The sequence below is a fragment of the Triturus cristatus genome, chromosome 4_1, assembly GCF_964204655.1.
Source record: "Triturus cristatus chromosome 4_1, aTriCri1.1, whole genome shotgun sequence".
In the NCBI taxonomy this organism is placed as follows: domain Eukaryota; kingdom Metazoa; phylum Chordata; class Amphibia; order Caudata; family Salamandridae; genus Triturus; species Triturus cristatus.
The window spans coordinates 306,445,945-306,471,993 of record NC_140585.1 but is presented as its reverse complement, the minus strand read 5'-3'; the positions used below and the strand labels follow the sequence as shown (position 1 = coordinate 306,471,993).

General features: G+C 48.7%; 1 protein-coding gene across 1 annotated transcript in view; it reads left to right on the top strand.

Moving 5' to 3' along the window:
* Window positions 1-26,049, top strand: part of CACNA1C (calcium voltage-gated channel subunit alpha1 C) — a 2,189,932-nt gene that overhangs the window by 1,156,199 nt on the left and 1,007,684 nt on the right. Inside the window, exon 4 of the mRNA XM_085652198.1 lies at window positions 20,078-20,217. Coding sequence (XP_085508324.1) covers window positions 20,078-20,217 — 140 coding nt within the window. The remainder of the gene's footprint in view (window positions 1-20,077; window positions 20,218-26,049) is intronic.

Sequence of the window (26,049 nt, the reverse complement as noted above, 5' to 3'; positions counted from 1 at the left end):
CACCCCTATGCCCCTGAGATCCCCCTGGGGATGTGCACGGCGTTCCCGCATGGAGGTGACTGGTCGGGGTTGGCGGTCTGGGAGGAAATGGGGGTCCAGATGGTAGGGGATCTATTTCGGGAGGGAACACTGCTGCCTTTCCAAGACTTGCAGGACTCTTATGGGCTTCCGCGGGCAGACTTCCTGCTCCATGCGGCCTTGGTGGCGAGCCTTCAGAGGCATTGGAATGTGGGGCTGTCGGAGCCCCCGACTGCCACGGGTTGCCAATATGTGGTGATGGCGGCGGGGACGACCAAGGCCATCACATGCATTTATCGTAGGCTGTCAACGGAGAGCCTCCCCCCATTGGGCGCCTTGAGGGGAAAGTGGGAGGCGGACCTGGGGAAGGAGATCCCTGAATCCACGTGGTCCACGCTGGTGCGGAGGGCATGGAAGGGGACGAGGAATGCCAGGTTCCAGCTTGTCCAGTTTTTTACACTACACAGAGCGTACCTGACGCCGGCAAAGGTTTTACAATATTTCGGGGGAGCGCACTCTCAGTGTCCGCGGTGCGGGGCGGACGGAGCAGACTTTCGACACATGTTTTGGGCCTGTAGGCAGTTGGGGGACTACTGGGAAGCGGTGGTGGAGTGCCTGAACCAGGTTACGGATCGCTCCATTGGTCCGGAGATGGGCACCTGCTTGCTGCTTTGGTTCCCCCACACCCGTCGCACGAAGGTCACGAGCAAATTCTATGATTTAGGGCTGATATTGGCCAAGAGGGAATTGACGCTGCACTGGAAATCCCGGGGGGGACCCAGTTTCCTGCGCTGGAGATCAGCCCTGGAGCGCTGGGCGGGGGCTGAGGGCACGCTCCGGGTGCAACTGGCCCTCCGGCGAGATGACGAAAAAGCGCTAGCGACAGCCCGGGCGTGGGAAGCGTTGGTGGTAGAACTCCAGGGGCTGATGTCCGAGCCGGGGGAGGAAGGGAGCGGGCCTGATGAGGAAGTGGTAGTGGGGAGTGGGGAGTAGTGGAGGCGACTGGCGGGCCCTGACCGACTGCACTCTGGATAGGGTTGGGGGGAAGGTATTGTGGCTGTAGGGAGAGGTGGGGCTCCTGTATTGCATTGACTGAGGGGAGGGGAAGCATCGAGCGGGGGACCGGGGTAGCAGGCGGGGGCACACTGACAGAGGGTGGGGGGCGGAGGGGGAAGGGGCCGGGTGGGACAGCTGAGTGGAAATGCTGGTATATGGGGGGTATTTCCTGACTGGGCGGGGATTGAGGGTTGGTTGTTGTATTGCTGTGTATGAAAACAATAAAAAATGTTTCAACAAAAAAAAAAAAATAGAGTTGGATCGGGCTGTAGGGCAGTCGCACAGTTCCCGTTGAGGTGGTCTGATAGGTCAGTGCATCAGCCAATTTTTACTGTTGATTTCCCTGACATTAAAAGAAACATTTCCTGCGGCAAGCTCAAATCCGTGAAGTCTTTCATACCTTGCAAAACACTTCTACAGCATGACTTTACATGTTTAAAACTGCCCTATATTCCAAACATGGGCAACTTTTTAAATCACTTATGGGGCCCATTTTTATTTTATTTCCCAAGTCTATTTTCTGTACCAGTCCCACCTTGAGTGTTGGTTTGTGTTGTTTCAGTGGAGAAATACTCTGTATCCATTGTTAGTGTTCGTTTGTATTGTTTCAGTGGGGGAATACTCCTTGTCCATGGTTAGTGTAGGTTCGTATTGTTTCAGTGGAGAGAATACTCTGTGATCTTGTTAGTGATGGTTTGTATTGTTTCAGTGGGGGAATACTCCATGTCCATGGTTAGTGTTGGCTCATATTGTTTCAGTGGGGGAATACTCCATGTCTATGGTTAGTGTTGGCTCATATTGTTTCAGTGGGGGAATACTCCATGTCCATGGTTAGTGTTGGCTCATATTGTTTCAGTGGGGGAATACTCCATGTCTATGGTTAGTGTTGGCTCATATTGTTTCAGTGGGAGAATACTCAATTTCCATGGTTAGTGTTGGCTCATATTGTTTCAGTGGGGGAATACTCCATGTCTATGGGTAGTGTTGGCTCATATTGTTGCAGTGGGGGAATACTCAATGTACATGGTTAGTGTTGGCTCATATTGTTTCAGTGGGGGAATACTCCATGTCTATGGTTAGTGTTGGCTCATATTGTTTCAGTGGGGGAATACTGCATGTCCATGGGTAGTGTTGGCTCATATTGTTGCAGTGGGGGAATACTCAATGTACATGGTTAGTGTTGGCTCATATTGTTGCAGTGGGGGAATACTCCATGTCTATGGTTAGTGCTGGCTCATATTGTGTCAGTGGAGGAATACTCAATGTCCATGGTTAGTGTTGGCTCATATTGTTTCAGTGGGGGAATTCTCCATGTCTATGGTTAGTGTTGGCTCATATTGTGTCAGTGGGGGAATACTCCATGTCCATGGTTAGTGTTGGCTCATATTGTTTCAGTGGGGGAATACTCCATGTCCATGGTTAGTGTCGGATCATATTGTTTCAGTGGGGGAATACTCCATGTCTATGGTTAGTGTTGGCTCATATTGTTGCAGTGGGGGAATACTCCATGTCTATGGTTAGTGTTGGCTCATATTGTTTCAGTGGGGGAATACTAAATGTCCATGGTTAATGTTGGCTCGTGTTGTTTCAGTGGGGAAATACTCGATGTCTATGGTTAGTGCTGGCTCATATTGTGTCAGTGGGGGAATACTCCATGTCCATGGTTAGTGTTGGTTCGTATAGTTTCAGTGGGGCAATACTCCATGTCCATGGTGAGTGTCGGTTTATTTGGTTCAGGGAGTGGGATACTCTATGTCTATGGTTAGCCATTGGTTCGTATTGTTCGAGTTGCATAAATAGCATGTGTCCAAGGTTAGTGGTGGTTTGTTTTGTTTCAGTTGGTTTAATATGATGCCCAGTACTTGGGTTTTTACAAAGTACTTAGGCAATGGGCGCAGGTGCGAGAAGACTTAGCTATTGTTTTACTGCTTGCGATAAACAGTATGTTGTATTTTACAGACATTTCTAGATGATGATTCGAGCTCGGCATAATAAATTAAAGCTGATTTGAAATCAGTCAGGGGTACCTTCTTGGTCTGTTTTACTGAACCTGTTTTAGTTGCTGTTGTATTACAGATCAGGGACTCTTGAGCCGCTCCGACAGGCGCGTTTTGCGTGTCGTCTTCAGAGCTGGTCTCCTTAGCTAACCCGTTGGATATGTGGAGGACAGCCAGGGCAAGCACTGGGCTCTCGCCGAACATCTGCTCGAATGGAGCATGCTGTCAGGGCACACATGTGGCCCTCTAGGAGCAGAGGTCTTCCTTGTTAGCACTGACCACAGTTGGGTCAGTACATTCCCGCAGATAGGAGTTCCAGGCTACAGATGATGAGCTGGAACGCAGCAGCCCTGAAAGCGCCTTCTGGCTATCACACTGTGTGAGAGTAAAGACAGAGCGGGAGGCTAAGGCTCTGTAGCAGGCAGAGGGGCTCCTGAATGGCCTTCTATTGTAACCTTCTGCTGTATACTGTGGGGCTACTGACTTGAGCTGCTGTAAATATCGAAGCCAGGGGCCCCATTCAGAGCCTGGGAATAAGCCTGTGATCTCTGGGTCGGGTACTAAAATACAGCTATAGTTGGAATCAGGGGTCCATACACTTCTGTACACTTGCTGGAGTAATTACAGCTAAGCCCCTGGCTGCTGTCCATCATAGAACGCGGCATGTTAGAAGTCTTCTCATTTTGAAGTTTCACTGTATACTTTATCATATTTTGAGGAACATCAGACGCCTCCCTTCTCTAATGTCTGTATATTGCATTCACTTCTTAGTCACTCCTTATGTAGTGTTTAATGAGAGCAAACCTCAGCAGGTGGAGCTGAGTCACCTGAGGTCTCAGGAGAGTCCTACCTGATTGGGCGGCTCCTGACATGGTGGTGGTGGTCCAACATGAGGGCGTTTGGGTGGAGACTCACAAGACCTTGTCACTATTGAGGTCAGGAACTGTAGCGCGCAGCCTCCAGCAGCAGTATGCTCATTCGATGTACTGCAGGCCTGTCCTGCTGTTCTGGCAGTCTGAATATGAGGGTGCAGAGCCTTCCAGGTAGAGCCTGCTGCAGCATAAGGGGGGCCTGGTGTGTGCCAGGTGTGCCAACCAGGCGCCGGAGTGGGAGCACAGATGACAGGTGAGAGGGGTGTGTGTGTGGATGTGTGTGCGCACCCACTTAACCAGCAGCATCTCGGATATCCGGTGCCCGCCACAGTATGGGGGAATCTCTAACGTGATGGAGCTCATCCCTGGCATAATAGTGACCCTGAGATAAAGGTGGCCATTCTTAGTATATACTGAGCATTCAAGATGGAGTCCACCCTCACCATGAAACTGGCCATGACACACTGGTTGTAGTAGATGGCATATTCTAGGGAATCTTGGCAGAATGAAGCCCCGCGCCACAATAGCGGTTGGCACATTGTGGGCATCCTCAGCGTGATGGTGCCCATCCCTGCTGTAATGCTTAGTAAAGGTCAGTTCCCACACGGATGTGGAGGCGCGTATGTTGTATGTGTGACAAGCTGCTGCATGTGTGCCTGCCACAGCATTCACTCTCTCCTATTGGCAGAAATGTTGCCGTTCCCTGCAGGTTCTGGTTAACAGGAGGAAGTGCAGCAGATCATGTGTTTCGTTAGTATGACCATGTTTAGGAGACAGATCTCGCATTCTGCTGGTATGTTAACTTGTGATTATGCCTGATGTGTTTGTATGATTAGATTTCCAATGTAAGGAAAGAACCCACAGCTTCATATTAGAACGACCGCATTAGTTATTATTGAGGTGTTTTGTCATGAATTTCTATTAATAGCATGTTTTGTATGACTAACCATTTCTGTAAGCTAAACAGGCTACAACAGTATCATTATGTGAGCAAAGGTAGAAGAAACTTGCCATTTTATAGTGGCAACCCAACAAATCCTCTCCAACCAATCACAAGGTATGCCCAACGCAAATGCATGCCTCACACACCTCACCTCAGGAAACAATGAAAGCCACCGATAGGCCGTTCAGTGTTTCAGGTCATCACAGGTGGACTGTCGCTTTAAGCTCGTAGCGGGCCTTATGTACCTCGTCCTTCTAAAAGGGGTCACTAGCGCTAGGTCGGTGGCGAGCACATGTGAGCTGGTTGGCCTCCATGGAGCTGGAGTTGGCGGGCTCTGGACGGACGCCTCCAAGAGGCTCCTCCCCACTCCCATCATGGCGTCCCCAAGGTGTGCTATAGACTCCGAAGCGTATCGGCTCAGCGGTTCCCCTTCAGGATGCTGTCGTACTTTAAGTGGAGTTGTCAAGGGATCACTTACCAGCCAATCAATATGCGGCCAGCCTGCCTTTTGTGTGCCCTGCTTCTGACTGCAGCCGCCTTTGTCCCCCGCCATATGCTTTTATCAGCAGGATGGCGCGTGTCCAGGCCGCAGGCCATGATGCTACCTAGGGGCCTGCAGAGCACTGACCAAGTCCCAGGAAGCCCTCTGCTTGCCGGGAGCAAGTCCAAATAGAAAATATATACATTAGCCTTCAGCATCCTACAGCATAGTTCTATATATATATATATAGAATATAGTAGCACAAGCAGTGTGCCTATTTGCAAGACCTACTTCTGAGCTACCTTTTTTGGGACTGTTTATTGCTGGCTTTTAAACGAGGTTCTTGAACACCTGCATTCCATATCCAGGTGGATTTAAAGGGGATTTCCAGTCCGTAAATTACCCACCTTTTTCAGTTTTTGTACTATCTGAAAAACTCAAAGATTTACATTAAATCGAGATGTGACTGTGTCTGTCAGAGATTCATTGTGTACACGTCCAAGTCTTAATCTCTTAAAATTCTTTCACCTTCTGCGGATCCTAAAATATCCATTTTAGCCGGGCTAGTGTTTAGTTTGTAATAGAACACGAGGCGATGAGGAAAATAACATTCCTCGTGCAAACAGAACTAGCCTTGATTAAGCCTGGAGACCTGGCCTTGACAAGCTGGTGTAAATGGTTGTGTTTTATTTGAAGCATATGATATAAAAAGAAGAAAAAGAAAACATGCCACCACCTAAACATGCAGGCCATTTGATTGCATTCGATTTTTTAAACAAATTAAACATAAAGTAATTACTGTCACAAATAAAGGTAATGGAACAGTCCAGGTGGTTTCTAACAGGCAGGTATAATAAGTAGAGATACACAAACCCTTTTAGTTTAAGTGCACATCATTGGAAAATATGATTCTTGTTAGTGCAAACAAAACTTACTATTGCCATTAAATCACTGTAACTCGAAGCCCGCTTAAATATGCGAGGATGGCTAAAAACATTTTTTAAAAGCTGTGGCAGTGAGACACGCTTCTATTTACCCTCATGTGCGGTTGTGATTAGGAAAAAAGGCCGTCACTCAGAGTTCCAGAGAGCCCATGGGTGCAGTGTTACCCCAGGCGGCCGTAGGCAGAAAGCATAGTGTGACTGACTCAACAGCAGGGCCGGTTCTAGGGCGGTGCGGCCGGTGCCACCGCACTGGGAGCTGACTACGGGTGGGGGCGCCCTATATGATGGTTTTAAAAGCACCTGCTGCTGTGTTCTTTGCCTCCAGCAACAATGAAAAATGTCAAGATAACTCCGGCGATTAATGTTCTTCCTGGAGAGAGATCCTAGTGGAAGTTGACTCATGGTAAGGTAGCGCAGAGGGTTAATATGCCTGCTGCTAAGAAAGTGTTCCATGCAGATCACAAAGTGCATATAATCAAAGCAGGCCAGAGGTTACTGCTTTTCAGAGAAATCCTATTGTAACTCGCAGTTTATAAGTTAAAACCCGAATGTAGAACAGTGAGCAATTACCTGTCATCAAAGGGCTGCATGAAAACTGCAAAGTATGGAGCGTTAGGATTCCCCCCTCCCCAGTCTTTCAATATCCTGGTGTGTCAAAAAGGCTTCATTTGGGTAGAAATCAATTATTATTAAAGAGAACCCCCAACCATGGTGTTACATTGTAAATTCTGAGTTTGTGCTTCTCCAGACCAAGCCCTCTTACACTATCCTGTCTACCAGTATGGATGGTGTGACTCCTGCACCCTGCAGCCCTCTGGCTTATATAACATTTCCCATACACTGATTTATACTCACATGTATGACTGATTCTCTCAGTGTAAAATGTGTGTGAGGTAAAGTGCTCTGACATCCTACACTGGTATGAGTGGCGCTTTAAAACTAATTTAATACATCTGAGCGAGACTAATTATGGAGACTTGAGAGGCACTGTTCATGCTGTCGGTGCTGCACCCATCTGTGTGTGAGGAATGCTCGTACCCATGCTTTTCATGCTGCACCAGTGCAGCGTAAGCATGCTGCCTGTGCTGCACCCGTTCTATGTGTGAGGAATGCTGGTACCCATGCTTTTCATGCTGCACCAGTGCAGCGTCAGCATGCTGCCTGTGCTGCACCCGTTCTGTGTGTGAGGAATGCTCGTACCCATGCTTTTCATGCTGCACCAGTGCAGCGTAAGCATGCTGCCTGTGCTGCACCCGTTCTGTGTCTGAGGAATGCTCGTACCCATGCTTACCCATGCTTTTCATGCTGCACCAGTGCAGCGTAAGCATGCTGCCTGTGCTGCACCCGTTCTGTGTGTGAGGAATGCTCGTACCCATGCTTTTCATGCTGCACCAGTGCAGCGTAAGCATGCTGCCTGTGCTGCACCCGTTCTGTGTCTGCGGAATGCTCGTACCCATGCTTTTCATGCTGCACCAGTGCAGCGTAAGCATGCTGCCTGTGCTGCACCCGTTCTGTGTCTGCGGAATGCTCGTACCCATGCTTTTCATGCTGCACCAGTGCAGCGTAAGCATGCTGCCTGTGCTGCACCCGTTCTGTGTCTGCGGAATGCTCGTACCCATGCTTTTCATGCTGCACCAGTGCAGCGTAAGTATGCTGCCTGTGCTGCACCCGTTCTGTGTCTGAGGAATGCTGGTACCCATGCTTTTCATGCTGCACCAGTGCAGCGTAAGCATGCTGCCTGTGCTGCACCCGTTCTGTGTCTGCGGAATGCTCGTACCCATGCTTTTCATGCTGCACCAGTGCAGCGTAAGCATGCTGCCTGTGCTGCACCCGTTCTGTGTCTGAGGAATGCTGGTACCCATGCTTTTCATGCTGCACCAGTACAGCGTAAGCATGTGGTGCTGCTGCTGGTATAGTTACACTTGTGCTGCGAGTGAAGGAAGGTTACCCCAATGCTGCCTGTGCTGCACCTATTCTGTGTGTGAGAAATGCACGTGCTGCTGCTCTTCATGCTGCACCTGTTCCAGGCTTAATTTGAGCTGGTGGTTTCCGGGACTTGGCACCAGCATTTCATTCCTGGCATCAGCACTTAATTGCTGGAACCGGCACTTGTGACAGCTGCCACATGGTGGTGCTCTTTGTGTAATTTAAAGATGAGCAGAAAAACCGTTTTGTTAATTCTGTACACATGAAAACAACAACTAATACCTGCCACCCCAGCAATTCTTGAAACTTTGGTGGCCTCAACAGTCTCAAACTGCGGAGGCCTCCTGACGAGGGCCCAGGCACTTATTTTCTTTACAAATTAAGCACTGACCTGTTCTGTGTAAGCCTGTAGTGCTACTCCTGGTATAAATGCGCCTGTGCTGTGTGCGAGGGAAGGTTACCCTGATGCCTATGCTGAACCTGTGCCCGGTTCACCCCGCTGCACCTGTGCCTGGTTCACCCGATGCTGGCTGTGCTGCACCTGTGCCTAGTTCACCCCGATGCTGCCTGTGCTGCACCTGTGCCCGGTTCACCCCAATGCTGCTTGTGCTGCACCTGTGCCCGGTTTACCCCGATGCTGCACTGTGCCCAGTTTACCCCGATGCTGCCTGTGCTGCACCTGTGCCCGGTTCACCCCGATGCTGGCTGTGCTGCACCTGTGCCCAGTTTACCGTGATGCTGCCTGTGCTGCACCTGTGCCCAGTTCACCCCGATGCTGCCTGTGCTGCACCTGTGCCCAGGTTACCGTGATGCTGCCTGTGCTGCACCTGTGCCCAGTTCACCCCGATGCTGCCTGTGCTGCACCTGTGCCCGATTCGCCCTGATGCTGCCTGTGCTGCACCTGTGCCCAGTTTACCCCAATGCTGCCTGTGCTGCACCTGGTTCACACCGATGCTGCCCGTGCTGCACCTGTGCCCGGTTTACCCCGATGCTGCCTGCGCTGTACCTGTGCCCGGTTCACCCCGATGCTGCCTGTGCTGCACCTGTGCCCAGTTTACCGTGATGCTGCCTGTGCTGCACCTGTGCCCAGTTCATCCAGATGCTGCCTGTGCTGCATCTGTGCCCAGGTTACCGGGATGCTGCCTGTGCTGCACCTGTGCCCAGTTCACCCCGATGCTGCCTGTGCTGCACCTGTGCCCAGTTCACCCTGATGCTGCCAGTGCTGCACCTGTGCCCAGTTTACCCCGATGCTGCCTGTGCTACACCTGTGCCCGATTTACCCCGAGGCTGCCTGTGCTGCACCTGTGCCCAGTTCATCCAGATGCTGCCTGTGCTGCATCTGTGCCCAGGTTACCGTGATGCTGCCTGTGCTGCACCTGTGCCCAGTTCACCCAATGCTGCTTGTGCTGCACCTGTGCCCAGTTTACCCCGATGCTGCCTGTGCTACACCTGTGCCCGATTTACCCCGATGCTGCCTGTGCTGCACCTGTGCCCAGTTCACCCCGATGCTGCCTGTGCTGCACCTGTACCCGGTTTACCCCGATGCTGCCTGTGCTGCACCTGTGCCTGGTTTACCCCGATGCTGCCTGTGCTGCACCTGTGCCCGGTTCACCCCGATGCTGCCTGTGCTGCACCTGTGCCCGGTTCACCCTGATGCTGCCTGTGCTGCACCTGTGCCCAGTTCACCCCGATGCTGCCTGTGCTGGACCTGTGCCCAGTGCACCCCGATGCTGCCTGTGCTGCACCTGTGCCCGGTTTACCCCATGCTGCCTGTGCTGCACCTGTGCCCGGTTCACCCCGATGCTGCCTGTGCCGCACCTGTGCCCGGTTCACCCCATGCTGCCTGTGCCGCACCTGTGCCCAGTTTACCCAATGCTGCTTGTGCTGCACCTGTGCCCAGTTCACCCAATGCTGCTTGTGCGACACCTGTGCCCAGTTTACCCCGATGCTGCCTGTGCTACACCTGTGCCCGATTTACCCCGATACTGCCTGTGCTGCACCTATGCCCGGTTCACCCCGATGCTGCCTGTGCTGCACCTGTGCCCGGTTCACCCCATGCTGCCTGTGCTGCACCTGCGCCCGGTTCACCCCATGCTGCCTGTGCCGCACCTGTGCCCGGTTCACCCCATGCTGCCTGTGCCACACCTGTGCCCGGTTCACCCCGATGCTGCCTGTGCTGCACCTGTGCCCAGTTCACCCCATGCTGCCTGTGCCGCACCTGTGCCCGGTTCACCCCATGCTGCCTGTGCCGCACCTGTGCCCGGTTCATCCCGATGCTGCCTGTGCCGCACCTGTGCCCGGTTCACCCCATGCTGCCTGTGCCGCACCTGTGCCCAGTTTACCCAATGCTGCTTGTGCTGCACCTGTGCCCAGTTCACCCAATGCTGCTTGTGCTGCACCTGTGCCCAGTTTACCCCGATGCTGCCTGTGCTACACCTGTGCCCGATTTACCCCGAGGCTGCCTGTGCTGCACCTGTGCCCAGTTCACCCCGATGCTGCCTGTGCTGCACCTGTGCCCGGTTCACCCCGATGCTGCCTGTGCTGCACATGTGCCCGGTTCACCCCATGCTGCCTGTGCTGCACCTGTGCCCGGTTCACCCCATGCTGCCTGTGCCGTACCTGTGCCCGGTTCACCCCATGCTGCCTGTGCCGCACATGTGCACGGTTCACCCCATGCTGCCTGTGCCGCACCTGTGCCCAGTTCACCCCATGCTGCCTGTGCCGCACCTGTGCCCGGTTCACCCCGATGCTGCCTGTGCCGCACCTGTGCCCGGTTCACCCCATGCTGCCTGTGCTGCACATGTGCCCGGTTCACCCCATGCTGCCTGTGCCGCACCTGTGCCCGGTTCACCCCATGCTGCCTGTGCTGCACCTGTGCCCGGTTCACCCCATGCTGCCTGTGCCACACCTGTGCCCGGTTCACCCCATGCTGCCTGTGCCGCACCTGTGCCCGGTTCACCCCATGCTGCCTGTGCCGCACCTGTGCCCGGTTCACCCCATGCTGCCTGTGCCGCACCTGTGCCCGGTTCACCCCATGCTGCCTGTGCCACACCTGTGCCCGGTTCACCCCATGCTGCCTGTGCTGCACCTGTTCTGCGTGTGAGGGATGCTCGCGCCGCTGCTCTTCATGATGAAACTTTCCATCCGCAGATGTGAAGCCCGAGGAATCCCTTTGTCTCTCATCAAAAAAGCAGCAAGTGTTGGCCTTGTAAATACTTCTTTTCTCCTGGGTCCCAGTGTTATTGCTGCCATTAGTTGTCCTTGTTACCCCTGTGACATGTTGGCCTCTCTTTAAGCCTCCAGCACTGGCATGTACGGGCACTTGTGCACACCTCCTACCCCCGCAGGACCCAATAGGAACTGATTGGCAAGAATTCTGTGGCACAGTGGCATGCGCGTGCTACCCATCCTGTGGCAACGTGTTAGCCTGGGCATCAGCATGGGGCCAGAAGAATGATGCCAGCCTCTTTGTTTCCTGTACTGACATCTTGAGATGGCTGCTTCCTTGCAGCTGCTGTTGTATGACTTTTTTGAAGGTGCTTTGTCTAGGGCTGCCAACCATCCCGCTTCGTGCGGGTGTGTCCCGCATTTGGGCGGTCTGTCCTGTTGCAGTGAGCAGACGTGCGGGACACAAAAATTTCCACTTTTTGTGGTTTCCATGGCAGCAAGACGAAAGGTAACCAGGAGCATTTGAGCTATGAGCTGTTAAGAGGTGCCTGTCAGCAGCAAGCACTTGTTTATTATGTGAGTGAGAAGCAGCAGCACACGTGGGGTCCTGCACCAAGCACTTTCAGGAACACATTCGCTTGTAGGAATGGAGTACCTGCACTTATGCGTGCAAGAAAAGCATGCTGGGTGCCTGGCATGAAAAGCATGATGAGGGCCTGGCATGGACTATGCCCTTGTGATTATTACTTCCATTCAGCCTGATGCAAAGAGCTCGCTTATCGTCATATTAGAGTCACAGTATGATTTGCCCAAGATCAAACATGTTGGTGAAGTAGGAGAGCTGAGACTGCAGTGCGGCACTACTTGCTGGAAAGGGTATAACTTTCCCCCATGTTGTGTTCAGTGCTTTTTGGTGAATAGACCGTGACACTATGTGGTGCTTAGCCTCCTGCAATCTTGAGTTCATATCCAGCCCAGGTTTTTATGACCATACCCTTAATAAGAGCTTTTCGATTAATTCTACAGAATCCCAATTTAACACAAAAAATAACAGTAGGGAAGTAAGTTCAAAAAGTGATTACTCAGGACCACACATTTTGGCCACATGTGGCGGGGAGGATTAAAACCTACCTTCTTGTTCCGCCGTTTCGAACTACCCCATTACTGGGGTGGCAGTGATTGTGATGGCCGGGCCACGAGACCACCCTACCTAGGGGAATGTCCCTGTGTTGCTGGCCTCGCCCAGCTTTAGAGTACAGTGCTCATTGCTTCTTGCCCCCCACCTTCTCTCTCAAGGCTTTAACGCCTCACCCGGGTTAACACGGTTATTCTTTGCACCTCTTTGGATTACCCTATACCGTTGTTAGCTGCTTGAGCGCACTGAAGCTACTTTGATGGTTTGTAGTGCTTTATAAATCCTAAAATTAAAGTAAATACATTTACTCCAAGCATATGTAGGCAAAGTTCCGATTAGATGACATGTGTTGTGGTTCCATGGCTAAAACATACTCGACCACACCTACCGGCGGTGTCTGTGCCCTCAGTCAGTTGCTCACCTTGTTAGAGGTCTTGCTAATGATTTTTTTAATAATATTCGCTACCTGTGCTGTGCCTATTTCTGAGCTCCCCAACATTTTCACATAATACAAAAAAGGCAGCAGTAGATTGTGTGACCTTTTCTTTCGGCCCTAAGGCGATGGGTGGTTACTGGGCAGGATCCATGATGGAAACTATTGTTTACCGTTGGTGTTTCAGTGAAGACTATTTTAATCCCTTTGCATAATAGAGTTATTCCTTTTGTAAACCTTTCTTACAAAAGGTGGCAATAGCGAGCAGTCAAGACTTACTTCAGAAGGGGGTAATGGGACTGGAGCTCAAATGCAGTACCAAATAGAAATTCCACTCGACATACTCAATATCTGGCTAAATCATATCAAGGGCCACTGGATTTATGCGATTTTTGTACCTGCGACATTGAACGCATACTTATCTACCACATAATCTACCATCTACTGCATAATCTACAACATTTAATAAAAGAATGTGTTTCAAGCTCAAACGAATCAGAAGTTACCAATAATAAGGTGACACATGTTGCCTTTCCTTGCTGCATCATTTAGTCAACCCTGACACAAACTTTGGTCCTCCAGGGCCACATAATTGCATTAGCCCTGGTTATCATTTTTTTAAAGGGCCTGATTTAGGGGAGGTGGATATGGAATGAAAACCTCATAATGTGTGCTGGTGCTCCTAGTGAATCTACAAACAGACGTCTTGTGATGTAGCGAGTGGTTAATTTGTGAAAGAATGAGTCCCAGTAACTTAGCTCACAAGTAAATATCGGCGCGCTGAATACCAGGGCTGCATCATATAAAGACCGCCTCATATCTCTTACATCCACTACCAGACACTCCCTGCCTCCTTGTCTCTCTTTGTCTGGTTCCTGCTTTCTCCCTTTGTGGCAGGTTTTCCCTCTTCCTCTGTCTTTCCATTTTGTGTGTTTTCCCCTCCCTTGCTCTCTGTAAGGGTCTGATACGTAAAAATAAGTACCAGTCCCAAAAATGAGCAGTGGTGACAACCACTGGTCCAGATTGGGCACTGCACGGGCACACAGTGTCTTTTCTCACAGGCAAAGAAAGTATCCTGTTAAGTGACAATGGAAAGTTGGTCGCCCTACCTTGTTCCCGTTGTATTTCTGGCAGACCGCATGCCTCCTGCCACCTCAGATTGCTTAAAACATTCTGAGACATTTGTATTTTCTTGAATTGTATCCAAGGATATGTTTTTGGGGTCCTGTATTTTAGGTTCACTACAGAAAGTAAAGAAGCCAGGAATGTAAAGAAATAGCAGCTCCTTCCTGGACATCTTACACTGGGGAAGAATTGAAACCCTTTTTGATTTAGTGTTTAGTTTTCCTTGATTTTAGCCTCACCTCAGACTAGTAGTATTATGCAACTAGAGGCCACAGACAGCAACTTGCTGCGCTCTATAAAGCCAGTTTATGGATACCATAAGCAGGGCCACTGGAATTTTGTGAGTGTGCAGCTCTGTCGATTTTCACATAATTTGCCGCATTTGACACATAATTCATCATCTGCCGCATTATCTGCAGATTTTAACAAAAAAATGTTTATTTCGTGCTCAAACGGTTCAAAAGTTACTTAAAATGCGCTGAGTGGAAGGTTCTTTGTAACGCTGGACTGCACACCTTTCTGTTGCTCATTGCTATATTATGATGTTAAACTGGTACTAATGAGGTGCAACCAATGCCCAGAGAGTGTTCTCACATTTTAAAAATGGTGAAATAAAGAAGTACTAATATTACAAATGTGCTGCATTATGCAGCATAATTTGTCTTGTCTTGCCGCATAATTTGCTCAACACTGCCGCATTATTTGGCCCTCTCCTGCTGCATAGTTCTATTGGCCCTGACCATAAGCCGTCTACATCGGTATCGCTGGTTTGAGTTAGCTTTCATCAGCTGGTCAGTGTTCGGCCCCTAATTACGGCCTAGGAATATTACATTTTTATGTACGGTCCCGCCGACATCCCGTTTTAGCCAATTCTTATTATTGTGTAAATGGCAGTCACTCCCGCCAATAAAGTCCAGGGCGAAATTATTCCTGCAATTTCCCGAGCGCGGGCCTTATTCACAGCAATAATACGGAGGGCCATGCGTGACAAAAGGCGGCGATCGAACCACTTTCGCTTCAATGAGCGCGAGCGCCGAGGAGAAGAGAGCTGGTGTGTTTTTTCAGCTCTTTCTGAATACAAGCCAGACATGCCTGTGGGAGTGGTTAGCAAGCGGCCTCTTAAGTGCTCTGGTGCGTTTGATGCTCGCGGCTCTGCTCCGTGCCGAAACAGCTTGGGTTGTAGGATTGTCGGATGACTCCATGGCACCATGAAGTAACTTCTCCAGTCCGGGCTTTCCTCTTACAAATCATTGTGTTCAGGTGTGCTGGTGCATCCCTGTCAGGGCTTTACTTTTACGAATCATTGTTTTCAGGTGTGTTGACCCATTCCAGTCCGGGCTTTCCTTTTACGAATCATTGTGTTCAGGTGTCCTGGTGCATTCCTGTCAGGGCTTTCCTTTTACGAATCATTGTGTTCAGGTGTGTCGGTCCATTCCTGTCCGGGCTCATCTTTTAGAAATCATTGTTTTCAGGTGTGTTGGTCCTTTCCAGTCAGTGCTTTCTCTTTACGAATCATTGCTTTCAGGTGTGTTGGTGCATTCTTGTCAGGGCTTTCCTTTTACGAATCATTGTTTTTTGGTGTTTTGGTCTATTCCAGTCAGGGCTTTCCTTTTACCAGGTGTGCTGGTGCTTTCCAGTCTGCTTTCCAGTCTGGCCTTTCCTTTTACGAATCATTGTTTTTTGGTGTTTTGGTCTATTCCAGTCAGGGCTTTCCTTTTACCAGGTGTGCTGGTGCTTTCCAGTCTGCTTTTCAGTCTGGCCTTTCCTTTTACCAATCATTGTTTTGGTCCATTCCAGTCAGGGCTTTCCTTTTACCAATCATTCAGGTGTGTTGGTATATTCCTGTCAGGGCTTTCCTTTTACCAATCATTGTTTTCAGGTGTATTGGTGTATTCTAGTCAAGGCTTTCCTTTTACCAATCATTGTGTTCAGGTGTGCTGGTGCATTCCTGTCAGGGCTTTCCTTTTACAAATCATTGTGTTCAGGTGTGCTGGTGCATTCCTGTCAGGGCTTTCCTTTTACAAATCATTGTGTTCAGGTATGATGGTGCATTCCTGTCAGGGCTTTCCTTTTACAAATCATTGTGTTTAGGTGTGCTGGTGCATTCCTGTCAGGGCTTTCCTTTTACGAATCATTGTGTTCAGGTGTGCTGGTGCATTCCTGTCAGGGCTTTCCTTTTACGAATCATTGTGTTCAGGTGTGTCGGTCCATTCCTGTCCGGGCTCATCTTTTACAAATCATTGTTTTCAGGTGTGTTGGTCCTTTCCAGTCAGTGCTTTCTCTTTACAAATCATTGCTTTCAGGTGGGTTGGTGCATTCTTTTCAGGGCTTTCCTTTTACGAATCATTGTTTTTTGGTGTTTTGGTCTATTCCAGTCAGGGCTTTCCTTTTACCAGGTGTGCTGGTGCTTTCCAGGCTGCTTTCCAGTCTGGCCTTTCCTTTTACCAATCATTGTTTTGGTCCATTCCAGTCAGGGCTTTCCTTTTACCAATCATTCAGGTGTGTTGGTATATTCCTGTCAGGGCTTTCCTTTTACCAATCATTGTTTTCAGGTGTATTGGTCCATTCTAGTCGAGGCTTTCCTTTTGCCAATCATTGTTTTCAGGTGTATTGGTCCATTCTAGTCGAGGCTTTCCTTTTGCCAATCATTGTGTTCAGGTGTGCTGGTGCATTCCTGTCAGGGCTTTCCTTTTACGAATCATTGTGTTCAGGTGTGTCGGTCCATTTCTGTCCGGGCTCATCTTTTACAAATCATTGTTTTCAGGTGTGTTGGTCCTTTCCAGTCAGTGCTTTCTCTTTACGAATCATTGCTTTCAGGTGTGTTGGTGCATTCTTGTCAGGGCTTTACTTTTACGAATCATTGTTTTTTGGTGTTTTGGTCTATTCCAGTCAGGGCTTTCCTTTTACCAGGTGTGCTGGTGCTTTCCAGTCTGCTTTCCAGTCTGGCCTTTCCTTTTACGAATCATTGTTTTTTGGTGTTTTGGTCTATTCCAGTCAGGGCTTTCCTTTTACCAGGTGTGCTGGTGCTTTCCAGTCTGCTTTTCAGTCTGGCCTTTCCTTTTACCAATCATTGTTTTGGTCCATTCCAGTCAGGGCTTTCCTTTTACCAATCATTCAGGTGTGTTGGTATATTCCTGTCAGTGCTTTCCTTTTACCAATCATTGTTTTCAGGTGTATTGGTCCATTCTAGTCAAGGCTTTCCTTTTACCAATCATTGTTTTCAGGTGTGTTGGTGCATTCTTGTCCGGGCTTTCCTTTTTCCTTTCAACCCTGACGCAAAAGGGATTACCCACCGTTTGGGGGCATCGTACTAGACACGGTTAAACAGAGGTTCCCCTCCCCCTGTCCTGATGAAGACCCACAGCAGAGGAGTCTACTCACCCTTTTGCGTCAGGGTCGAAACGTCGACATTTCCCCAGTGGGCCTGCACTCAACGTTTATTCCCCTCTGACCCAAGCCACAGATGAAGTTGCACTGTGCATCAAATCAAGGAATAATTATTAAAACTCGGATTGCTATTTAGTTTAGGGGCAGGCCTACTACAGTAGGGATACTGGCCGTGTTGGGAATCATAGCCACATCCCTCGTATTTTAGTGTTTTTTAACTGTTCTTCTCCAAATGTTCTTGAGGATCTTCACCTTCTCCTTCCTTGGCGGTAACCTTTTGGGCATTACATGCTGAACACTATGTCCCTGAGTTTATGTATGTTTTTCATTTAATACATATGATTTATCATGAAATAAACTAATGTTTACAATTGAATTGCCTTTTGGGTGCCTTTTCCTTAGGAGTCATCATTGTGGCATGTGCTTTTATATTACGTACTCTTTCAACTATATGATTTAAGCGCTTACCACAGCCGTGCAGATTTTTCTTATTTCACTTACTGTTATTAATTTCAGTGTAAGTAGGATTGTCTAGGACCAATTGATTTTCTTACCAATCGATACCCAGGTCCTTTGACACTATACTGGGTCACCCCATTTATTATAATGGTTGGTCCTCTGCCACGGGTGGATTCATGCTGTGCACATACCACGTGCATATCTTTAGCGCATGACATCTGGGTATCAGGGAGACATGTCAAGTGAGCATGAACCAGGGAAGTTGTCTTTTTTCCTTCACCTTACTGCTAGTGTACATTGTGCTGTCAAGCGGAATTGAGCTGGCCTACTGAGAAACCCAAGATATTTCCAGTAAACCAATCCCTCCTAACAGTGGATATGGCATATGAGTAACTCTGTCCTGTCCCTTGAAGGCATCGACCTGTCCAGTTGTCTCTCGATAACCATCTAGCCTGCTCGCCTCTGCCCTTCTACCGCCCCAACTACGTTTTTGGTCATTCCCCACCCTCCTTTGACCATTTTCAATTTCCAAGATGTTAAATGAAACACAGCAGGGGCTATGCACCTTGCTCCCGATGTGCCACCGCGTGACATCAATGGCAGGCTGATCTCGTAGGAGAATGTCCGTCCAGCTTTGCCTGCCCCCTGATGCCACATGGGCTGTAACTGGGCAATGGGGACGACAGATCACATGCCCAGTCATAAAGGTTGCCAAATGACTCCATGTCAGTGGGACTCCTTGATCCACTGCTGACTTTTACATTTAAAAAAATCAGTGCAGTTTGGGAGTTGTAGTGTTTCTTCCTTTCTTTCAGTTCAGCTAGTTGGACGCACTGTCGTGAGAACAAAGATTTGTAAAAGAACAGGAAAAGTTTTGTTCACGCGACATGGAGTCATCTGGTCACCCTACCAGGAATGCCCAGAGAGCTCGTACATTGCAACCAAGGGTCCCAGGAAAATTGAACGGGCGGGGGAACCTGTTTTTTTAATTAAGATCCCTACTTCTCTGCTAAAATACAAAGATATATCATAACCAGAAAGAAGCGTGAGACAAAAACTGGACAAACTTATCCAACTAAATCGGTCACCAAGAAAAAAGGAACAGTTATGAATTTTGCACATTTTTTAAAAATAATTTCCTGTTATTGTATAGTTATGGCTTCCTTAAGCCTAGCCTAGAGGTGTCCAACGTTGGTCGACAACACTCAATGGCAAATTTTCAGGTTAAGCACCGGCTACATAAAGTCGTCCAATTTTATAATTATATGTGCAATTTGTAGATATTTGGGAACCTGGCATGGATTCTTTTGGCCCAATATTGAATACCGTGTCTCTAGAGAATTCTTCATTAATGTTTTCTTTGAGTATTATATATTCCTTCCTCTACTTTATCTCACTTAAACATTACATGTGTATTTCTAAAGTGCATATTCACTCATGGGTATCTTGGCAGTGAATAACAAAAAGGCCTCTTTTACCCGCATTACCATTAACCTCCATGTTGTTACAACGCGGTTGTTACAACGACCACGCTGTAACAACGCATACCATTACCCCGCAAGTCGATACAATGACTTGCGGAGGGGGGGCGCTGGATGTTGGAATAGTAAAATGTACTATTCCAACTCCAGTCTGTGCGGACTGTAGGGAAGGTGTTGGATTTTAAATCCAACACCTTCTCCCCCCTCCACAAGTCGCTGTAACGACTTCCGGGGTAATGTTACGCGTTGTCACAACACGGTCGTTGTTACAACCGCGTCGTAATAGCATGCGGGGTGACGGTTGTTTACCCTGAATAACAGATGTTTACCCAACGGTACGACCTCACATGGAGGAAAGATTGAGTGGACACGCTGGGATTTGAACCTTTGAGCATGAGGTGGAACACAGACCCCTACAGTGGATGCATTAGTCCACTAAGCCACCATACCCAGCAAACATTGGGTGTCCTTTGTAGTATTTCACACAGACCAATTTAGGTATTGCCAAGAGCCATCTGCCTGTGCCATTGTGTGCTTCATTGATTAAATGCAGCTTTTTGTGTGCTTTGCTGACATGAGCAGAAAACAAAACATCTCACCAAAGCAAAGAGTAAAAAAAGAGTAACACCTCCTGTTTTTTCTTCTCTTGCAGGAGCGAGTGGAGTATCTCTTTCTCATCATTTTTACAGTGGAAGCATTTTTAAAAGTCATCGCATACGGCCTTCTCTTCCATCCCAACGCGTACCTCCGCAACGGCTGGAATTTACTAGATTTTATCATTGTTGTCGTAGGGTAAGTGCACCTTGTTTTTATTCCAGGGTGGGGTCAGGGAAGTCATTACAGAAGCACAGGTGAAAGAGGTGGTTGTCAGGTCACCGCCACTTTGGGGTGGTGGTGCCGTAGGAAATGCAAGGTTGCGATTGCGCATCACAGGGCCTTGGATTCAATGTAGGTGTGGCCAAAGATCCCATAGTTCACTCTTAGATGTGTAGTGCTAATCTAGGAAGGAGGCAGCGCTACAAGAGCAGAGTGCTGCAATTGTCTGGTTGTCATAGAAAGTGCATGTGGTGTTCTCACAGGGTGTGTGCATGGGTCCTTCATAGGAACCACGTGTAAGGTCCTTAGGAGAAGTACTCACAAATCCCTTAGAGGAAGTGCATGTAAAGTCCTCTGTGGAAGTACATGTGAGTTCTTCAGAGGAACCGCATGTGAGTCCTTTGGAGAAGTACACATAAAACCCTAAGAGGAAGTGCATGTAAAGTCCTCTGAAAAAGTACATGTCAGTTCTTCAGAGGAACCACCAGTGAGGGCCTTGTGGGAATTGCACATGAGACTCGGAGGAAGTGCATGTAAAGTCTTCTGAGGAAGTGCATGTGAGTCTTTCAGAGGAACTACATGTGAGAGCCTTGTGGGAAGTACACATAAACCCTTAGAGGAAGTGCATGTAAAGTCCTCTGGAGAAGTACATGTGAGATCTTAAGAGGAACCACATGTGATGGCCTTGTGGGAATTGCACATGAGACGCAGAGGAATTGCATGTAAACTCCTCTAAGGAAGTGCATGTGAGTCCTTCAAAGGAACCGCATGTGAGGACTTTGTGGGAAGTACACACAAAACCCTTAGAGAAAGTGCATGTAAAGTTCTCTAAAGAGGTTCATGTGAGATCGTAAGAGGAACCACGTGTAAGGTCCTTGGGAGACGTACACTGAAAACCCTTGAGAGGAAGTGCATGTAAAGTCCTCTGAGGAAGTACATGTGAGTCCTTCAGAGGAACCACGTGTGAGGTCCTTTGGAGAAGTACACACAAAACCCTTAGAGGAAGAGCATGTAAAGTCCTCTGAAGTAGTACATGTGAGGTCTTAAGAGGAACCACATGTGAGGGCCTTGTGGGAATTGCACATGAGACTCAGATGAAGTGCATGTAAAGTCCTCTGAGGAAGTGCATGTGAGTCCTTCAGAGGAATCACATGTGAGGGCCTTGTGGGAAGTACACACAAAACCATTAGAGAAAGTGCATGTAAAGTCCTCTAAAGAAGTTCATGTGAGATCTTAAGAGGAACCATGTTTAACTCCTTGGGAGAAGTACACACAAAACCCTTAGAGGAAGTGCATGTAAAGTCCTCTGAGGAAGTGCATGTGAGTCCTTCAGAGGAACCACATGTGAGGGCCGTGTGGGATTTGCACATGAGATGCAGAGGAAGTGCATGTAAAGTCCTCTGAGGAAGTACGTGTGAGTCCTTCAGAGGAACCACATGTGAGGTCCTTTGAAGAAGTACACAGAAAACCCTTAGAGAAAGTGCATGTAGAGTCCTCTAAAGAAGTTAATGTGAGATCTTAAGAGGAACCATGTGTGAGGTCCTTGTGGTAAGTGCACATAAGACTCTCAAAGGAAGTGCATGTAAATTCTTCTGAGGAAGTGCATGTGAGTTCTTCAGAGGAGCTGCATCTGAGGTCCTTGGAGGAAGTGCACACAAGACTCTCAAAGGAAGTGCCTGTAAATTCTTCTGAGGAAGTGCATGTGAGTTCTTCAGAGGAGATGCACGTGAGGTCCTTGGAGGATGTGCACATAAGACTCAGAGGAAGTGCATGTGAGTCCTTCAGAGGAACTGCATGTGAGGTCCTTGGAGGTTGTGCACATAAGACTTTCAGAGGATGTGCACGTAAAGTCCCTTGAGGAAGTGCATTTGAGGCCTTATGAGGAACTGCATGTGAGCATCTCAATAGAAATACATGTGAGGCCATCATGGGAAGTGCATGTGAGGCACTTAGAGGAAACACGTACAAGGTCTCTTGAGGAAGTTAATGTGTGGCCTTCATAGAAACCTTGTGTGGTCCCTGATGGAAGTGCACATGAGACCCTCAGAAAAAGTGCATGTATATGGTCCTCTGCAGAGGAAGTACATTTGTTGTCAACAATTTCAGGAAGGAAGTTAAGCCTGAGGTCTTGACCATGCAGGAAACTAATATACCATTGCAAAGAGTCGCGCAGTTGAGCCTACAACACATGGACAGCTAAAACATGCTTTCAAGATCCTTTTAACAACATCTAGCAATCTCTTCTGTGGCAAAGATCACTTACTGTAGATCTAGGCTGGAAATAGACACAGAGGGGCACATTTATGGGAACGTCATACAGCGCAGTGCATCAAGTCACCTTGCTGCGCTGCGTGACAGGGAATGGGCAGGAGTGTGCCGTATTCAAAAGAATACGGTGCATTCATGACTGTTCGCCCTGCACTGGTGCCATTTTGGCTGCCTAGCGCTAACGCAGTCAGCCTTGCGCAAGGGTGCCTGTGTTGTAAGCAGGATTGTTTTGTGCAGGAAGAGGCACCTTCCTGCACATAAACATTCATAAGAGGCATTTTCCTCTTTCTTTGTTTGCTGCAAAAAGCAGCCCACATAGAAAGAGGAAGTAAGGAGGAGAAATAGAGATATTTCTCCTTGGCGTATCGTTTTGGGGCATTCCCGGGTCTACCACCCTAGGTAAATCTGGGAATGCGTCAAAAACCATGGGAGTTGCGCGGGAACACCCATGCAACGCCTTCCCAGGGCAGAGTAATGATTTGCGGATTGTTAGCCCAGATTTATGAAGCCACTCAGAGCCAAGCAAAGTGGCCTTACGTGGCTACATAAATCACATTTTTGGTTTGTGCCGTGCATGTTCCACGTTGCGTGCTGCAAGCGCGACGCAAACCCCTCCATAAATATGCCCTTAAATCTTCTGTCGATCACTCTGCTAGAAGGTCAACTTGGGCACACTGACCACAGAAACTGTACCCATTCAAGAGAGTAGGGCCTTGGCGAGGATGTCTGTCTGCTTTATTGCTGTGAGTCTCTTTGTCTACATCACCAGTTAACCATATAACTCTTCCACCCAGCTAGCCTACCTCAGCTCAGCTCAGCGGCTTCGCCTGCCCTCCATTCATGTACCCAATACCCATAGGAAAAACTGTGTAAAATATGGTTATTGCATTCTAGACTTGCAACAACTTTCTTCACTGCTGCTAAAGGATGTCCTTATCAGAAGAAGGGCCTTATCAAAATTCCAAGCAGAGCATCACACTACATCATAAACAGAGTCACTTGAATTATGCAGTTATGCAGCTGTTGCGTTTTTCTGCTTAATTATTGATTTACCGCACTCACCGCATAAGCCACCATCTGCTGCATTATTGTGAAATTACAACAAAAGCGTTTTTATTTTAGCTCGAACAGATCAAAAGTTACCGAAAGAGCACCCCACGTGGTTCTGTGCAGAGGCAGATCTTCTATGAGGGTTAACAGGCCACCTCTCATTGGCTGGCTGCTCTAATGACGTGTTAAACTGAAGCCAATGAGATGAACCCTGTCAAAAAGATGACATTGTGGAATACTGCTGCAGGACCTGCCACCTTTGTGTCATAGTTTGCCTTTTTTCTTGGCATATAATTGTCATCCCTGCCACATCATTTGGTCCTTTATTGATGCATATTTCCCTGGTGTTAAATCAGTGTTTGTTCGGGGGAGACAGGCAGGATACAGGGGATGTTGTTTTGTAAATTTAAGTTTGGGCTATTTCCAAGTCCAGCAGTTTGTATGCTTGATGTTGTGTCCTTTATTCTACCTGCCAAACTGAAAGCAGTGTCGCTTAGAAAACAGAAAAGCTGCTTGGTCTAGCTAAAGTGCAGCGGGTAGGCAACACCCTGTCAATGTTCCCTGCTTTATTTTTACCGCTTTATTTTTGCTTTATGTTGTCTCTTTTTCTCTTTGTTTCTCACGTCCTTTATACATCTGTCATTCACCCATTCCTTCTCCCAGCCGCCAATCCACTCACCCACCCACTTAAACATGCGCAGTCAACTGCCAAATGAAATACCCATGCACACGTTCATTAACACAACCATCAACCCACACACTATACTATAAACCAACTCACCTATCCACTCACTCATGCATCCATTTACCTTCCACTTACTCATTCAGCCACTCTCTCATCGTTCCATTTACTCAGCCAACCATTGATCTTTTCGATCATCGATTCTTATTAATTTACCCACTCACTTATCTGTCTGCTATTATTCATCCACATTTCCACTCATTATTCATCCACATTTCCACTCATACATCCACTCATACATCCAACCACACACTTACATTGACATTCCGAAAGTCACCCATCAATGAACAGGTTTTCACGCGTCAAACCATGTTTACTTTACCCATCCACTGTCTCACCTTTGCATGCCACTCACCCTCTAATTTAGCCATCACTCACAAATGCATTCACCCTTTACTGAATGTATGTTCCCGCTTCTACCCCCTTTATGGGGCCATTAGACCGTCAGGGACTCACCTTTACATTAGCTGGGCTGAGCAGATGTAATATTCTGACTCCAACCCCAGCCAGCTTGGGCACTGGCGCCAAGCTGAGGTAAACACACTGGGCAGGTCATTGTTTTGTTCAGTCAAGTTGATGGTGTGAACGGTTGTATGATGGAACAACACCTGCCTGAGCAACACATGCCTGAACCACGCAGTCTTAACCACGACCGCATCTTTACCAAGCATGCCTTTACCATGCATGCCTTTAACACGCATGCCTTTACCACAAAACTTTGGGATAAGGACACGATTGGTAAAGGGACATTTGTGCTAAAGGTCATACCCCTGCCCCTAGCCCTGAAAACTGTCCCTTTTCCCCCGCCCCGACCTGAGCCATAAAAATTAACCTCATGCCCTAAAAACGACCCCGACCCCAACCCCTGCGCCCTAAAAACTGTCCCCTACATCCGTGAAGTACCACGCCCCACTCCCCACCCTGATGCCTAAACCTGCCCCCAACCCCTAAAACTGACCCTTATCCCCACCTGAGCCCTAAAAACTATCCTGACCCCGAGCGCCCTGAGGCCTAAAAACGGACTTCTACATCTCTAAAGTACCTCAACCCAGCCCCACCCTGCCCTGAGGCCTAAAACTGCTCCTAGCCCTGAAAACTGTCCCTTCCCCCGCCCCTCCCTGAGCCCTACAAACTGACCACACACCCTAAAAACTACCCCAACCCTAGTCACACCCGGCAGGAGCCCTAAAAACTGTTCCCTACGCCTGTAAAATACCCCGTCCCAGCCCCCGCTAAGTCGTAAAACTCCCTGCCCTATAAACAACCCAGACGCTCCTGAGCCCTAAAAACTACCCCCACCCTGAAACACTACCCCCCCCAAGACCCAGCCCTAGCCCCATTTACCTCACTGCGTCCTCTCCCGATCATTCCTCATCCTGTGCCCGCCTATCCGCTCTGCATCTAGACCGCGCATTGCCTTAACCACGCATATGAGTTGTTAAAGCATATGCGTGGTTATGGCAAGCGTGGTTCGGATTGTGGGGAAACTGTATGCGTGGCCGTCAGTGTGCTGAGGGACATTAACTCACCCATCCACTGACTCACTCACCTATCTATGCACGCTCCCATTTCCTCATCCCCACCTGCGGTGGGCGTTCACTCGTCCATCGCTACCCTCTTTGAGGGCATCCGACGTGGGAACTCAAAGATGCCCAAGGAGGATGGATGGGTGGATACAGTGGTGGTGTTTGTGCTGTAAATGTGTGTCAGTGCAGCGAGGGAGAGAGATAGTAGAGCCGGTGCTGCAC